Source organism: Poecilia latipinna, unplaced genomic scaffold (genome assembly GCF_001443285.1).
Source record: "Poecilia latipinna isolate Pla-1442-1.1 unplaced genomic scaffold, P_latipinna-1.0 Scaffold1170, whole genome shotgun sequence".
Classification (NCBI taxonomy): Eukaryota; Metazoa; Chordata; class Actinopteri; order Cyprinodontiformes; family Poeciliidae; genus Poecilia; species Poecilia latipinna.
This window is the reverse complement of record NW_015113786.1, coordinates 112,088-129,064: the sequence shown is the minus strand read 5'-3', so window position 1 is coordinate 129,064 and position 16,977 is coordinate 112,088. Positions and strand designations below refer to the sequence as shown.

The window sequence follows — 16,977 nt, the reverse complement described above, 5'->3', positions numbered from 1 at the left end:
AAAAAATACTAACGCTAGAGGGCGACATTTTCAAATTAATCTTCTAGCACAAAGGAAGTAGATGGCATTTTGAGTGCGTCACTTCCGTTTTTTTTCTTTCCTTTTTTTTCCTGGTTTGTGAAAACTATGCTATTTTCTCTCCGTTTATTCTTAGAGTGCAAAGTCTTTCCATGTTTTTCTTTTCTCGGTTTTGGCGATAGAACGTTTTGGACCAAATAAACAGTCGGGGCTTTTCCGTCATTGCTGGTGAGCTTTTCATCCAGTCATTTAACCCAGATTTATTTCTACTCAGCTCTTTGTTTTATCATCTCCTTTCTGTGTTTACAGATCGGCTTTAAAGCTGCACTGCATCTGTCTTTTGCTGCAGAACAATAGCTGGCTTACTGTGTGTTAGCTTTGCAGATCCAATTTTAGCTTTAACCAGCTAATTTCTAGACACTGTTAATTAATCCTACTGCTGCTGGTTGGACAGGAAGTTCGTCGGATGAAATAAGTCCAGACACAGCAGCATCATGTCTGCAGAGCTGGACCTGTCCCCTCCGGAGGTACCTGAACCCACCTTACTGGAAAGCATCCTGCGCTATGGGTTGTTCCTGGGTGCCATTTTCCAGCTGATCTGCATCCTGGCCATCATAATGCCCTCATCCAAGGGTCATGATCAGGTGAGTGGACTCCACTGGGAGGAGCAGCAATACGATCCAGTACTTCAATGTTGTTCCCATCCTAAAAAATATGTTTTCCTGTTATCTGGACAACAAGAATCCAATGATATGCGTTTTAAGCGTTGAAATAATTGCTTTGTTCTCAGACTGTGAAACATCTTTTTGAACAAGAAACATAATGCTGTCACAAAATGTCTACATTTATTTCTGCTATTTTCTAAACTGCCAACTGGATAATAGATTTTTTTTTATCTAACTGAGCAGTAATCATTTGTAGACGATGACAGAATAATGAGCTCTCTCCACTCTGTATCATTCAGATTTTTTCACAAATATTTATCCGTTATACTATGTTATATTTTGTACCATATTACAAGATACAATATAGTTTCTACATAGGGATGTTTTTCTGCAGCATTACACACATGTACATTAATGTATATAACTTAAAGCAAACAATTTTCAAAAAGCCTTTTCAGCCCTACCATCCCATCATACATATCTCAGGCTATAAAATAAGCACCAGCTGCTTTGGTAAGATTGAGGTTTCTGATAACAAATACTGGTGTAAAACAAGGGATGGATACGTTGAAAAGAAAATAACCTAATTTGACTTTGGTCCAGGTGCTCCCCAAGGAAAAAAGATGCCTATTATTATTATTATTATTTTTATTTTTTTATTTTTGTATCATTTTACCAAGGTTTTTGCCCATTGGTGTTGAGGTCATTGTACATGCTTTCTTTTCTTCTCACAACATAACAATGGTATAAACCACACTTTGTTTGGGACAGAACAATAAAGTTGCTTTAAATTGAGGAGATATTAGAGTGTTTTGTCTTTCTCTTTTCTAAATGTCACACCTCAAACCTGCTCACGCTGTACTCACGGTTCTGTACTCTAAGCACCGTCTATTTTCTCTTTGCCACGTCTTTTAGCCCCAATCCAAATCCAGCCACATTAGATGGAGTTTAGTCAGAAAATCCTTTAAGATTATCAGCTATTTTGTAAGCTGATCAGTGACCTAAATTAGTTGTTTTTTTGTTTTTTTTTGTTGGGTGTCACTCTAAGAAACAGATGACTGTTGTTAAGACTGTGCACTGACACTGTAAAGTCAAATTTGCTGATTCAGCTGCAAGACTTTATAATAAGGAAATGGACCCTGGTAATCTGCTGGTAAACATAAAACAATTCTGGTGAAAACATAGCCTCTACTGACGGTTAAAAACAAGAGTCGGGCTCAAGTTTTGATTTATTTTGAATTGTTTTCTTATCTCTTCACTCATATTACCAACGTACATAGAAACCTGCTTTTTGTAGCCCTTGATAAACTCCTTGGATAAGTCTAGAGGGAACTACCTACAAATTTGATTAATTCACCTTAAATGACCCCTAGAAAAACAGGAAACCAACCCATGTAAATGAACTACCAATTCTGCAAACATTTTTTTTATACATATCCAACCAGAATTATGTCAGAAGCTTTTTGTTAAGGACTAAAAAGCATGCAGTTGAGGTCCAGGTTGCTAAGAGACAATTTATAAAGTATTATCTCTACCCGGCCTAAGTGTTTCATTTAAGCCTGTTAAGCATTTAAGATGGTTGCTCTCAGGTCCTGCATAAAAAGGAAGAATTTTGACTTTTAATTTCGTCGTGAAACCCTGGAGAAAAGTAACAATTCAGATAAAACATGAATCACATCCCCATGAAAGTTGTATGTACACTTATGTATGATTAAGTTTAGGTAACTTGACAAATGTCGACAATAACAGAAAGCATATTTCTAAAAACTATCTTACTTGAAAATCTGAAGGAAAAACCACCAAAAGCAGCTCTCCTCATACTATCACTGCTGAGAGAGATTATTTATAGACTCAAGCAATTAAATCCTCTTTTTAATTATTCTATTTTCAGGTGATGAGATTGCCTGAATGAAATGCACATGCTGTCGCTGTTTCATCTTGAGCAGCAGCCTGCTTGAGAGAACAAAGGCTGCGTTCACAGTGGTAGTGCTGACAGGAGGAAACGCGTACGGCAGATTTGCTTTTGCTGGATGAGCAGAGCACACGTGTTAGCGTTTCATTCAGCTGTCTCTGTGGTGGAGGTGAAGTTGCACAAATCGGTCACCAAGAGCATCACAAAGAAACTAATTATTAGCTCAAATGTCCCAGTTGTTCTAACAGCAGGAGTAAGAGCATTATCCTCAGACTACACTTATGTAATTGTTTGATTTTATATATTTTCACCCCAGCCTTCCTGCTCACCTGGAGAGTTTTATTGTTTCTGTTGCTTGCTCCACAGGAGGAGACTGAATCCACTGAAAGCAAAACTGGAGAACAGATGAAGAAAGCAAAAGGAGCAGCACCTCAGATTCGACAGAAGCAAAAGAAGGAGAGCAAAAAGAAGAGATAGATGTTTATGTGCCCTTTTGTTGTGTGTTTTGTCTTTAATCCCTGTTCTAAGGTTCTAACATCATATTACAACACTACATCTGAGTCACTTCAGAATGACCCTCAGCTTAATCTCTACACTCAACACAAACACACTAAATGACGTAGTGTTTGCTGATTGTTAATGATTGCTGATAAATATTTGACAGTGTTTGGTTTTCCTTTATCTGCTTTTCTTATTGTATGTGTATTACAATAAATAAAATAACCCCCATAACTATATTTATTATCAATCCTATGTTTATATAAATGGGTCAGAATTCATTTTAGCTTCTCATAAAACCAGTTTTGTAGAAAATAACAGCCTGTTTCCTTATTATTGATGTTTTTAAATCGCTGCTTAAAATAAGTATTTGTGTGAAGAAAAACATTAACATAAAATTTGATTGCTAAAGCCTCTTATTGATGTTTTCATTATGTTATAAATAAGTAAGGTAAGTCAATTTGGTTATTTTTACTTTTCTTGTGCTGGGTTGATACAGTTCACTGCTTGTTAGGGAAAAAAACTGGTAAACATTTTTTGTCACTTTAAAAAATAATCATAATAGCATATAAATTATATGATTAACCTGAGAGATTGGATATTTTTCCAATTTAAAAAACATGGGTACTGAAATTATGTGTAAATCCAACTGAAGCAGAGATTTATGTAATAAAATAATTCATTTCTGAACTATGCAACCTTTGAAAGTACATTTTATAGTGCGTGGAAAAATTTAAATATATAGCATACAACATAGTCTTATGTTTTTATGAAATGTTATGATTTAACAATAAAATGTATTGATCAAATAGCCGATAGAAAAGTGTACCAGTTTAATGATAATGCGTCACGTTTCTTAGCGTAAGGACAGCGTGTTGCTTAGCAACCAATTTACCTCTCCAGAAAGGAAGCTAACAGCTTTCCCCGTAAGAAAGCAGTGATTTAGGAAGTGTGGAACTTTTATTTCAGCAAAATAAAACAATTTTACGCCGATCGTGACAACTAAATAGCATTAAACTGTCACATCCTGTGTTTGCTCCTGCCTGCCAACGCAGGAGAGATCTTCTTCTGTATCTTGCGCAACATAAAGCTAATTCCCAACGAAGTTTACGCTACTGCGTAAAAAAACCCTCAATCGTGTCGGTTTAAATTTTCGCTCCCATGTTTCATCAGTGATGCGCTATCCACTGGCTTCCCCCCCAACGCGGCTTGTCTTCTGCTCACTCACTACACCACTCCTGCTTCGACGCATGAATTTCCTGCGCCGTCGGCTCTCTCCAGCTGAACAGTCTGGCGTTTGCCCGGCCCACCGTAGCACAACACCGGCTGCTTTGCCCTCTTGTTCCAGAAGGCAGTCCCCCGTCATGACCTCCTCCTTCTGCGGCTCCAGTGAAATTCGCTAAATGGGATTTGCGGCTGGCCCAAGGTTTCCATTATTGTTTTAATGAGGACAGCCGTCCGGGATCTGAGCGGTTTTCTGGCGGTGCGTCTCTGATTTTTGGGCTGAATCTGAAGACGCGTTAAAGGTAAGCTTAGTTCATTTCAGCTTGGAGCGGGGTTTTCTTATTATCTTTGTTATATTGCCAAGAGGATATGTTGTATTTTTCACCTAACAACCTTGGCTTTTCATCCAACGCATGTTCACGTATGACACCCCCACACCGAGTTACATTTCATTGTTACACGGGCCATTCAGTCAGCGTGGATCGTACATTTGGCCAGTGCCATTCAATCTGTGTTGGGGCTACGTCTTGGACGCCTTTCTACACCCCTTCAAATGCAAAGCGGCTGTGCAACGTTCGTGTTTGATTCGTTGTTTCGAAAGCAAATACTCAGGGGAAAAGCAACACATCGATAGTGCGCTGAAATTAAAGCCAACAATCCCGTCGAAATTCAAAATGGAGCAGAAACAGCACCTGTTTTGATTCATCAGGCCGCAAATAACGTTGTTTATGGGAACCGCGACTGACACATGAGCGTCGTTTCTTTATTTCCCCCATTCATAAATTCCATTTTACGTACCTGGCAGGAATCACTTTAGCAAACACTGACTATGTGCGTCTTCCTGTGGGTAAAATGTTATTTATTTCCCTTCTCTATCAAACCCGTATTCAGTTTGACAGCTGCTGCTCCCGTAGGCAGCTGCCACCCCACCCCGTGTTTTCTTTGAAAGCAGCTTTGCTGACAACTGGTGTTTAATCTAGTGGAAATAGAATTTTAATTATGTAGTTTATCTGTTTACAGTTTCTTTTGGGAGCTTTTTAGTTGTGGCTAATATCCATAATCCACTTGGTTCAGGTTTTACTATGAATGAGTTGGAGAGCTTTGGAGTTGATCTAGACGCCAATGTGTTTGTCTGATCAGACAAACATGAGTAACATCTTGCGTCTTATTGGGCTGCCAAATTCACTGTTACAATTACTCACAAATATATTTGAAGCTGTTAGAGAATTTATTTGTTATGGCTTTAGGGTGCATTCAAGTTTTATATAACACAATTCAGCCACAAGACAATTCAAAGTGTTTTACACCGTAGACACATAATACAGTAACCAATTATGAAACAGCAATAAACATTAAAATTTGTCAAATGACATCATTAAGTAAATACATCAAGTATATTGATCAGTATTTTAGATATTATGAATCAAAGACAACTCTAAACAGGCGAGTTTTTAGCTTTCATTAAAAGGAACTCATTGTTTCAGTTGTTTTTCAGTTTTCTGGAAGTTTGTTTCAGGTTATTTGAGCTTAAAAACAGAATGCTGCTTCTCCGTGTTTGGTTCTGATTCTGGAGATGCAGAATCAGAGCCAAAGTGACAACAGATCTTTGATATCAATTAAATGCTTTAATGAAATGGTTTCCAGTTTCCCTAATTCATTTAGTTTTATCCAGCAATATTCTGACTAGAGATGATTTAAAAATAGCTACCCGTTTGGCAGACTTCTCTGTGTGTATAAAAGTCTTTCTGGTTTATCTCCTAATTGTTTCAGTAACGATCAAACAAGCTTTTGTCTTAATTCATTTAACATAATATTCTATTGTATATATAAATATAATATAAACAGTTTTATTATGAGTCCACAAAAATGATTAATTGTGAGATCTGTTAAGCCACCGGTTTGTCTGACAAGCTGTCATTATAGTAAGAATTTGTTGAGTTAATGACTCGTGGTCCGTTCTGATATGAGCCGGCCGTCCTGTCCTGTGAAATTAATCATGCTGAAGCAGCCGCTCTTCGTGGTCCAGGCGACCGGCTGCCGGAGCCTTCAGTCAAAGATGGAGGGAATGGAAGAGTTTTCCTTTCCATTTTATCAGCTCAGTGCTGTAGTCCCTCTTCTACTTCTCCTTCCTTTTGCCTTTCCTGTGTGTGTTCACCAAAAGCCATCCAGGTCTGCTTTCCCCAAACCATCATGAGTTAATAATGGAGAGATCTTAAAGGACAGTTTGTCCATGTCTGGCTTACTCTGATGTTGTCTTTGCTGTATTCTGTGTCTCTGTGCATCTTGAAGCAGAGTAAAGCTCTGCTAATGTCCACATTTCCTCTTGTTTGGATCTTTGGACACCAATCCTACTTCCCTTCCCTCTCCCCCATTCCCAGGGGTAAACTGTAATTTCCCCATTGAGCTGAAAGGTTGTGTCGTGCTTCTTTAGTGTCTGCAGCACAAAGTGGCAACTGCTACTGTGTGGATGAGGTGAATTTGCTACTCGTGCAAGTTCCATGTTTTTGTCTTTAAGTTTCGTCTTTAAGCTTCTAAATTGTTGAGATCCACTGAAGGAAATGCATTGTGTGTTGGTTTGGATCAGATAACAAAAAGATCTGATGTGACTGAGTTGAGTACTCTTCACTTCTTTCCTGTCATGCTTTAAATTCTTATAGTAGCGAGACAAAAATAGTGGCACTAAAGATTTCAAACAAAGCTTTAGCCTAAATATGAGCAGAAAAAGAGGACGAATGATGTCTCTATAAATCAGTGTAAACTGGCCATGTTGCATTGATTCATTTATTTTACTTCTGTGGGTTTTGGTTGCGTTTTCCATCTGGATTTGAGAAAGGGGTTGATTTCTCATGTCATTTGTGAATAACTTAAAGGTCTTTCCATCATCCTTCAAATGCAACAGTATCCCCACAGTTTAAAGACTTTTTGCATATATTGATCTTTCAAAATCTTTACTTAATGTGCTGATGGTTGCTGACTTTGGAAGGATTCTAGGAGAACTGCACAAGCCGTGTAATAGTTGGAGCTGAATGTTATATTTCAATTGTTACACTGCGTATGTTTGCTTTTCTAGACCATTGTAGTAAATTTTAAGACGCAGAGGTCAAGGAATTCAGTTAGTTGCAGTTTATGTTCATAAATGTTGCTGAACAACAGGCACTAACTGCAACACTGTTTAAACAAAAACATCTAATTTGTTAGATTAAAAACCTTGAAAACCGACTGCTTCATTGGACTGCATCATCGTGTTTATCACATTGTTCATAAGTTGTCTGGATGCTACAGCTCACACCGAACTGAAACAGTTTGTTGAAACTGAAGTAAAGGAAGCCAAGACCATGACCTTACAACTTGTTTAAACATGTCTTATTTTGCAATGATATTTGAGTCAGCGCAGCTAAACGTAGTGGAATAATCTCCGTCATCATCACTTCGCCATGACTCCATATTGGAGATGTCACCTTATAGAAGTCACTCTTAATCGTTAAATAATTTGTACCATTAAACTGATCTAGAGATCCTTAAAATTAGTCCTAAATCTGCTGTGGTATTATGTTCAATAAAGATGATAAATGTCAGCAGAAAACTGCTTGGACACTGAACAAGGCTGTAGCTTTTGTTTTTTATTTTTAAGGATGTCTTATAAGTAATGACTTTTAAAAAGGAAATGTCAGTTTGATGCTCAAATACAAATGGCATGGATTTATTAGGCTCATCTACACACATCTTCAATACTTGATAAGTGTTGGTACTTGCCTGCTTTCCTAACCTGCATTCCTTTCAGCTGTCTGAACACTCTTCCTTTTCCTTCCCATTATTTCTATTCTTCACTCTCAGTATTCAGTTCATGTACAGAAATGGGTCATCGAGTTTATAAGACGCAGTCAGGTCTGAGACGGTGAGGAAGACGGGGGACTGATGAACGTGAATCGATATCAAACAGCTCTTGAACTCCATTGTGAACTAAAGATAGATACAACTTGGAGAAAATCTTCCAAGCGAACCATGATTTGTTTTGTTGTTTAATCTAGTCCTTCGCAGTAAAACTACAGGAAATAAGCATGTTTGTTTACTTTGCAACATGAATAATTGTTTTTTTTTTCCAGAATAACTGATGTCTATAAAAATAGTTTATTCATTGAAGATTGCAGAGAAAACCGAAATATAACATTAAGTATCTAAGAATGTTGAATGTTACTTGAGATTTATACTTGAAAGTGTCATAAGATGAATCAAAGCAACAGGAGCTGGAAGGAGCTTTTGTTTTGCATCCACTCTCTTTGTTACAACGCACACACACATACACACACATCTCCCTCCTTACTTCCTTCCCCCCTGCCCTCCTGCTGCTCAGGTGCCTGTTCTTGTTGCAGTCGCTGGCAGTCGAAGCGGTGCTATGCAGGCTTGTTCTCCCACGTTCCTCTGCACCCTTGTTATATATGGAAAAGCTCAGAGACGGAGAGTTTTTTTTTTTAAGATTTATTTCTGTCATTCTTTTTATTGAGACCATATCTCAAAATAGTCGTTATATAATATTTTTTACACTATCCAGTATACCCTATTAAATCACCATTCATCCCATTTCCTCTGCACTGTGTTCTTAGGGTCAAAAAATTCAATTCTCACTATCAGCATTTTTACGCATATTTTCTAACTCCAAGTTGAATGCTTATGGATTTACGCATAGCAGGTGATGTATGTGTAATAAGGAATGGAAGTAAACATCGTATATCAAGGTGTACATAATTATTAGGCAGCTTGTTTTTTTTAGTCAAACTGTGCCAAAACAGAGATTTAACTGACTCTGAAAAGTCAAAAATTATCATAAGTCTCTCGAAAAGATGCAGCAATCTTGAAATTGCTAAGATAATGCGGCGTGATCACAGAACAATTAAACATTTTGTTACAGTTGGTCAACAGGGACACAAGGATGCAAATTAATTGCCAGGGATTTAAGAATCAAGAGTACAACTACCAGGAACCAGTTATCTTCCAGTTCTGTCATATTCCAGAACTACAACCTAGATTTAACACTGAGAAGTACAAAATGCCCTGAGCTCTGAGACATGGCCAAGGCAAGGAAGGCTGAAACTTGGCCATCAATCCAGTCATTTAAGTTTTAATTTCCTGCAACTTTTACTTGAGTCTTTGCTTCAACACACCTGAGTTAAATAATGAGGTCATTGGCAGGACTCTGGAGAACATGGCTGCCTACTGAGGACACCAGCCTGCAGCTTGACCAGAGTTGAACACCCCTGACCAAAACAAGTGACAGATTTTTTGTAAAAGGTTTTATGGATGAAATGGGAACAACTTTTGTTGGACCAGATGAATGGTCCAACAAACCTCCATTTTGAGTTAGAAAGATGGAGTTGTGGTGCTGGTTTGGGCTGATATTGCTGAAGGTGAGCTGGTTAGACCTTTTTGGGTTGAAGATGGGTTCAAAGAAGAAGACTCTTTCTTCAAGCAGCGGTCTCTATGTTTCAAACAATGATTTTCTGCAGGATAATGCTCTATCAGATGCATCCTAGTACTCCTCTGTGTGGCTAACCAGGCATTATGTCATGACCCCTTCCTTTGTGCTCAACAGACCAAAAAACTGACAGACTGTATGAAACGAAGGTTTATCTCTAGGTGCTTTTCCATTGACCATATAATTGTGCAATTTTACATTTTGAAAATAAATTTGCTTACTGGAAATATGCTGTTTTCTGATTAAACAGTTTAAGTGCTAGGATGAGATCGAAATTGGTTTATTTCACAAAACTGCAATGGAAACACCTTTTTTGCGTCATACGAGTCTCATGATCAATAACTGGAAGTTGCTACTGGCTGAAAAAATGAAGAGGATAACAGGAAGTAGTTGGAGGATTATGACATAGCATGCTTTTAATGACTTATCGCATGAACAAACTTATTCACATGTGATTTTAATTGCTTATTTAATGGCAATACTGCATTTTCAAAATTATTTATTTATTTTTTTACATTTGCAGACAAACATTTGAGTTCATTTGTAATGGAAACACAGATGTTGTTGTTGAAAACAAGGATGGCTAATTTTTTCTCCTACGGTAAACTTCCCTTTTGTTTACACATTCGTGTTGGAGGTTTATTGACATTTTAGATTAAGCGACAGCACTGTGGTTGGTGATTAATTAAAATAACACTTGCCTACCAGTTGTGCACGGAGTGTAGTTTACAGCATGTTGGTGCTTATAGATATCAGGGAATTGCATTACCATATTTGGAAAAGGTGTGAGGCTCTGCTGCAGAGGCAGCTCTGTTGCTTGGATGCAAAGTCGCTGAGAAAATCAAGTGCACTCGGGTTGATCCAGTATCCTGAAGGGAACCGGAGCAAATGATCTATTCTATGGACTCTGAGGTATTTTAGGACATAATTTTAAGGATCATTACCTCTTTCCAGTTTGAGAACAGATTGTTTAATTAGGCCTAAATGGTGTCTTCAGTCATGCGCCCTTTGTGCTGCATTACTTCTACAATGTCTTCCTTTGACTTGATGTGGTTGTTTTCCATCCTGATTGTCCTCTCCATGGACAGAGAAATTGGTACATTATTAATACCAAAAGAATTCAAGCATCTGAAACCACTAAAAAGCTAATCATGTAATCATTTGCCATGTAAAAATAAAGCAGGTTAATATTTTCTTTGAATTGAACAGCCATTGTGTACAGATGATAAAAGCCTGCAGTCAAAAGATGGTATATAAACATACGTAGGAAACCAATCTGTGGTTGCAATTTTGGAAAAGTGATTTGGAAATGACTAAAGATGGTTAAATTGAGCCCGTTAAATGTTTTGGGTTTTTTCAGGTAAATTGTTTTGTTCACTTTCCTTCTGCCTTTGCTGAGAGGAGTTAGGAATGTGATATGAAGCACACAGAACCCTGGACATTTGGACAGACCTTAATGGAGGTGAGCGTGGTGCAGCCTGCAGACCAGGTTGATTCCTTACCTCGGGGATGTGCTGCATATCTTTCTCTTTCTACCCATTTTCTGTCTGATTACTGTGAAGGCCACTTGTGCTGCCAAATCTAAAAAAACAACAACAACACAAAAACTGTTTGACGAATTGGAACAAACGGACTGAGTTCTTGGATAAATGCTGCTGCAAAATTTTCTGCATGACCCAAGTCTGGCTTTCACCTAACATCTTTCAGCATCTCCACTGGTCCATTCACAGATTTTTCTCCTCTTGCTCACGGGGCCCTACTGTGCATCCAAAAAGCTTTTCTCTGCAGTAATTAAGAGGAAGTTTAAGTAATGACTCAGAGGTTATTTTGCAGAACTTGGCTGCACTGCAGCCTTGAACAGCAGATTATTGATTTTAAAGATGAGATTTTTTTTTTCATTTAAAGTTACTTTTCTACAAAAAACAAAAAACAAAGTGATTGCATTTATGTGATGTCATCAACTAGCTTGTTCATCTCTGCTGTTTTGAAAAACTTTATTTAGCAAAAATCCTGGAGTGGAAATCTATTTTTTTATCCATTTGTGTTTCTATCATCGGTATACTTTTTTAGGGTGGAGGTTTGGGGGAGAGCTTATGGCAGATTTTCACGGCTGTGACTCCTGTAAAGTGTTATATGGCTGCATAGTAGCCCTGTTATTGAAAACCCAGTCTTGCTCTCCTGTGTTTTCCTATTTTGATGATCTCTGACTAGCTTTAGGCAACAGCTTTTAGTCAGCAGGCTTGTAGGCGCAAGCCACCGACTGTGCACAGGTGTGAGGACCAATATAGCCATCAGTTCTCTTTTTTCTGCCTCTCATACGTTTATGTGTGGTCATCTTTTTTTTTCACACAAGCAGGTGCGTCTGGCATAATGAAGACTTTTACATAGATTGCCAACTATGTAGCAGCTCCCCACAGGGTTGTCTGGAAATTATGGTTTAGTGTGCAACAGCTGTAAGGACAATGAGTATCTTTTACTTCTCTGATTTACTGTTTTGTTCTTATTGTTGGTGCTTGTTGAGATTTTTGCAGGTTTTTGGTCAAAATATGTGGTATATCTTGATATTCTTGTGGGTGTACATAAAAGGAGAAGAAAAACCTTTAAAGTTTTGTTAGACAAAAACAGCGTCTGTAGGAGTCTTGACCAAGATTGTTTTCTAGGTTGCCACAAAAGAACGCAGCTATAAAACAATTTTCCATCCTCGTTGGGTTGATGTATGTCTTCTTGCTTGTCCTCAGGCAAATCCTGTTTAGTGTAAACTATCTACGCTCCGATGCAGTGGTGTAAGTAGTGTGGTCTGCAGCTAAGAGAAATTACCAAAGATTTGTAGGAAAATTGAAAACTATCATATGTGTTGCAGCTTGGCGAAAATGCACGAGCATAAAACTAGAAACGTATTATTTTACTACCAAGCAACCCAACCTTGCACTGTCTGGTCAGTAGTCAATGGTCCAGGATGTGGGGCACAGTCTTTTGTTTGTTTGTTTGTTTTTTGTTTTGTTTTTGCAGCAGTGGCCTTTACTTAACAGACTATTGAATGACCATTAAGTTTAAAAAACGGGGGTCTTGGACATTTCAACAAGAATAATTTTCCCCGTCCTGCTGCAGTCGTGTTTGATTTACACCATTAATCCCGCTGCACATGCATTATGCAAGACAAGAGTGCATCAATGACTGCACACCGGCTTTGTCTATCTGACAGGACTTCATGTTTACACAAAATATGCTTCAATTGTCATTTCTACATATTTTACATAATACTTTTGTAAGATAATTGTGAAGCACTTTGAGGAATAAATATAAGAACATTTCAGTTTTTAATCATCTGATTTCATGAAGACTTGAGATCTTTGAGTCTTCTGGAGCCTTCAAACTATAGTCACCTATTATGGTTATTTCAGGAATAATCTACATAAAGTCTGCTATACGTCCAAGATTTGACCACCACATGTTTACTTTTGTCTTGCAGTATTTACTGCCTTAATGTAGATGTTGTATAAGTGCCTCTGTTACAAATGTGATCAAAACTTTGTCAATATTCTACTGTAAAAAAAAAGAAAAAAAAAACATAATTTCACAGGTGCTGTGTCTCCAATACATAAGAAATGCAATTAAAATCTCACACAATAAGTCATTAAAAACCATCATCCTCCTCCCACTTCTTGTTGTCTTTGGGGTTTTTTTGCCAGCAGTTGCATCCAGTTGCTAATCACACAACTCAGGTGATGCAAAAAACGTGTTTTCATTGCAGTTTTGCGAAATACTTTCATTTTGACGCAGCTGGAAAACCACTTCATCTTAGCACAAAAACTTTTTATCGAAACACGTGGGTTTTTTTCAAAGCAAGCTGTTTTCATAATTCCAATTTGCGCAACTATATTGTCAATTGAAATGCAGCTGCTGTTAAACTACAGTATAATTTCGGACTCGTCTTGTTTCTTGCCCACTTTACCTTGCCCTTCTAGATATATTAACTCAAAGTGGACTGGATTACATTCTTGCAAAAGTTGAACCAAAGGTTTCTGGCCTGTATTCTTCCTTTGCTCAGAAATCAGTGTGCACATTGGCGAGCACTCGACTTACCCGCCCCCAGATCTTCACAGTGGGAGCCTGCCCATGTCTTTGAGAATCCCCATACCTGTGTAATTATGTTATGCTCACACATCACACTTTAAACACCCACTAAGCCTCAGCTGTCCGCGCAGTACGTAACAACCACCTACACGTTCTTTTTAGAGCCACAGTCAGTTCCTTCCTCCATGTCTGTTAATAACCCTCCTCTGTCCTGTCTGTCAGACACTGTGTGTTGGAAAGTCTCACCAGGCTGCCTGCATGTGTTTGGAAAAAAGGATGTGAGACACAACTGTGCTGGGGGTGGGGGGGGGTTGTTGGTGTGCAGTTGAGCCTTGTTTCCCAGAGGCCACGGAACAGCTGCTAATGCACACGAACGCACATACACACCTACGCATATGAATCCACTCTGTCTGGAACTGAGAGTGCTGGGATTCACAAAGGAACCAGGCTGTTTCATGTGTGTGTGACTGTCTTGTTTCAGCTGGTCTGAAATAGCCGGTCTCACGATGAATCACTGCTCCGCTGCTGAAGGGGAGGAGCGGACCTGGTGTGCGAACAAGGCACTCCAACTTTTAGTGCATCCACTTTGTGAACTTTTGAGTCTGTGTCCTCCTGATGACTACACACTCTCAACTTGTTGCTTTTATCAGGACACATCAGAAGTGTTGCACATTTTTTCTGTCCTTGCCAGCTCACTGGCTGTAGCCCTGGTCTTCATGGCTCGCTTTGTTTACCGCTGTGTTTACCTTGGTGATGGGTATTGATTCAGACCAGATGTAACCTGATGGGAATAACCTTGAATATTGTAAACGTGTGTGGCAATTTGTTCAGCTCTGAGTGTTTGTATGCTAACTGGGTTTAATTGAAAGTGGAAAAGCTCCAGGGATGCACAAAGGTGGAGCATAAGAACTGGATTTAATGTGACTTTAACAATTTAGTAATGGTTTTAATGCGTTGAACATTTTAACGCAATTAATTACATTTTTCTTTTTTACATACAACAGTTCTGAGCCAGAACCTTTATATTGTGTTTCTGGTACAGCCTTAAGTCTGACCCACAAGCTACATTAGAGAACAACAGGGTCGGACGACAAAACTGCTTCTTTTGTCCCACTGTGGGTTAAATTTTGCTTCAAAAAACGATCTGATGGAAAACTGGCAAAAACTGTGGTTTTGTTCAAGTTGTGTTAACCTATCAGTGAAACTATTGTAGCCTAAAGTAGCATCTCAATGCGAAACATGAAGCAGCAGCCCAGACATCCTCAACATTAATGTCAGCGATCACAGTCCACATTTCTTTGAAAAAGATAAAACTCATTTGAAAGTATTTTTTCAAAGAAGCCAAGTGAATGATCATGAAAAACTTGAAACATGTAACAAGGTTGATGATTGAAAAACCTGAATAGCATTAAAAACAATAATTTTGCCGACATATCGTTTTTGATTAAAATGTGATTAACTGCAGACCTTGCAATTAACTGTATTTAAAAATGAAGTCGCAACACTAGTTCATTCTTCATGACCCAACGAGGGTTATTTGTGTTTTTAAAGAAACATTTTTTAGGTTCTATTTTCTTATTTCAGGTTCTACAACTGAAAGCATCCTATTGAATTTTACTGAATATGTTCGAAAAAGCCATTTTATAAATAACCCTGTCAAATCTATTTGGTCCATTATTAAAATAAACACACTGTGACGCCTTTGGATGTTAAATGCTGCTTCCTTGCTCATCACTGGCTTTCGTCCTAGGTCTGCACATGGGGGCGGGCAAGAGTAAGCCCAAGGAGCCAGGCCAGCGCTCCATGAGCCTGGATGGCACCATAGGCACAGGCTCCGACAGCGGACACTTCCACCACCTGGGCCCCTCCCAGCAGACGCAGACCCCCAACCGAAGCCCTGCTGTCGGCACAGGCAGGCCGAGGTACCAAGGGCAGCACCAACACGCCCCGACAAACACCCCAGAACTGAGTCTCTTCGGAGGGGTGGACCACACAGGAACAGTGACGTCACCTCAGAGAGGACCTCTGTCAGGTAGCGAAACACGTCATGCTGCTGGACAGGTTTTGGTTGAACTCGTTTCACAACAATTGAAGTGGAGCACCTTGTAATCATTAACTCTGCCATGAATTCCTCTGTGTTCTGGACTTTAATGTGAAGCTATTTAAGTCCTGAAGCTTGGCTGAAATTAGTGGGGAAAGCTGGTTGTAAATTCAAAATGGTTGTAAATCAGAAGGATCAAAGTCGCCCAGTTAATATAAAAACTCCTAATTAAATTAATGTAGTGGTCTAATAAGAGCCCAGAGTAGACAGAGCTGATGCTGTAGAGACCTTTGACTTGTGAACACATTGGGATTCATCAAATCGGGACAGAGCAGAGGTCTCCAATCTTTACCAACAAAAAAGCCATTTTATCCCTGAGTCCAGCAAATGCTGCATCACATTTTGAGGAAAAAAATACTTTTAGGTTTTAATATAAAGATTAACATAAAATGCTTGCAAAAACATTATGGTCCATTTTCTTCTATTGGATGCTGATTGTTAAACAATGTAAACAAAAGTACTTTGTTTCCAATGTAATGGCAACAAATAAATACCATTGGTAGTTATGGTGTAATTTTGTTGTGGAAATGTAATGCAGAAAATAGCTGTGAAAAAATTAAAAACTGCTGAAATTTGCATTTGTTGTATCTATATTTAAGCAAAGATATACATACAGAAGGGTTTTAACCAAATTACTTGGAGCCATTGTGGAAGGTCCAAAGAGCCACATAATGCAGAGGGGCGTCTGGGTTTACCTTTTCAATAAGCAGAAGATGAATAGATGGCAGCAGACAAGTTGCTAAAATAAAGTCATTTTTTGTTTTCCTGAAATGTAAAAATCCTTGTTGAGGTTACAGAGACTGTAGTGCATCTCCAGCAGTGATTGGGTGAGAGGCAGGCTCACTCTGGACAGGTTGCTAATTTACAACATAAAGAAACGAGACAAGTAGCCATGTGTGTGCTCACACACACAAATACACACTTTTAAATTAATCTAACATGCATGTTTTTGTTCTGTGGTGCCTGAAGGGAACCTACAGATGCATCCAGATGACATGCAGTCTTCATGCAGAAA

General features: G+C 38.6%; 2 protein-coding genes across 5 annotated transcripts in view; both read left to right on the top strand.

Annotated features, from left to right (window-relative positions):
• The first annotated feature begins 71 nt into the window (after positions 1-71).
• On the top strand, positions 72-3,700 carry manbal (mannosidase beta like). 3 transcript variants are annotated; one of them, XM_015053246.1, is made up of 4 exons: positions 72-246; positions 328-385; positions 473-662; positions 2,962-3,700. In XM_015053246.1, the coding sequence occupies exons 3-4, from the start codon at positions 513-515 to the stop codon at positions 3,070-3,072; spliced, it is 261 nt and encodes an 86-aa protein (XP_014908732.1). In that variant the 5' UTR covers positions 72-246; positions 328-385; positions 473-512; the 3' UTR covers positions 3,073-3,700. The 3 variants fall into 3 exon arrangements, with proteins under 3 accessions (XP_014908732.1, XP_014908733.1, XP_014908731.1); XM_015053247.1 differs by lacking the exon at positions 328-385 and having other exon boundaries at positions 477-662; XM_015053245.1 differs by lacking the exon at positions 328-385 and having other exon boundaries at positions 73-246.
• Positions 3,701-4,214: 514 nt separating this feature from the next.
• LOC106960237 (proto-oncogene tyrosine-protein kinase Src) overlaps positions 4,215-16,977 on the top strand; it is a 29,369-nt gene continuing 16,606 nt past the window's right edge. Inside the window, exons 1-2 of one of the 2 annotated variants that reach the window (XM_015053226.1) lie at positions 4,215-4,619; positions 15,612-15,893. In XM_015053226.1, coding sequence (XP_014908712.1) covers positions 15,620-15,893 — 274 coding nt within the window. In that variant the 5' untranslated portion in view covers positions 4,215-4,619; positions 15,612-15,619. The remainder of the gene's footprint in view (positions 4,620-15,611; positions 15,894-16,977) is intronic. The other variant, XM_015053225.1, reaches the window with a different exon arrangement.

Excerpts from the sequence above, each read along its gene's own strand:
- manbal (XM_015053247.1), top strand. The coding sequence starts at position 513 with ATGTCTGCAGAGCTGGACCTGTCCCCTCCGGAGGTACCTGAACCCACC. Across the intron at positions 663-2,961 it reads CATCCAAGGGTCATGATCAG|GAGGAGACTGAATCCACTGA; the intron begins GTGAGTGGACTC and ends CTTGCTCCACAG.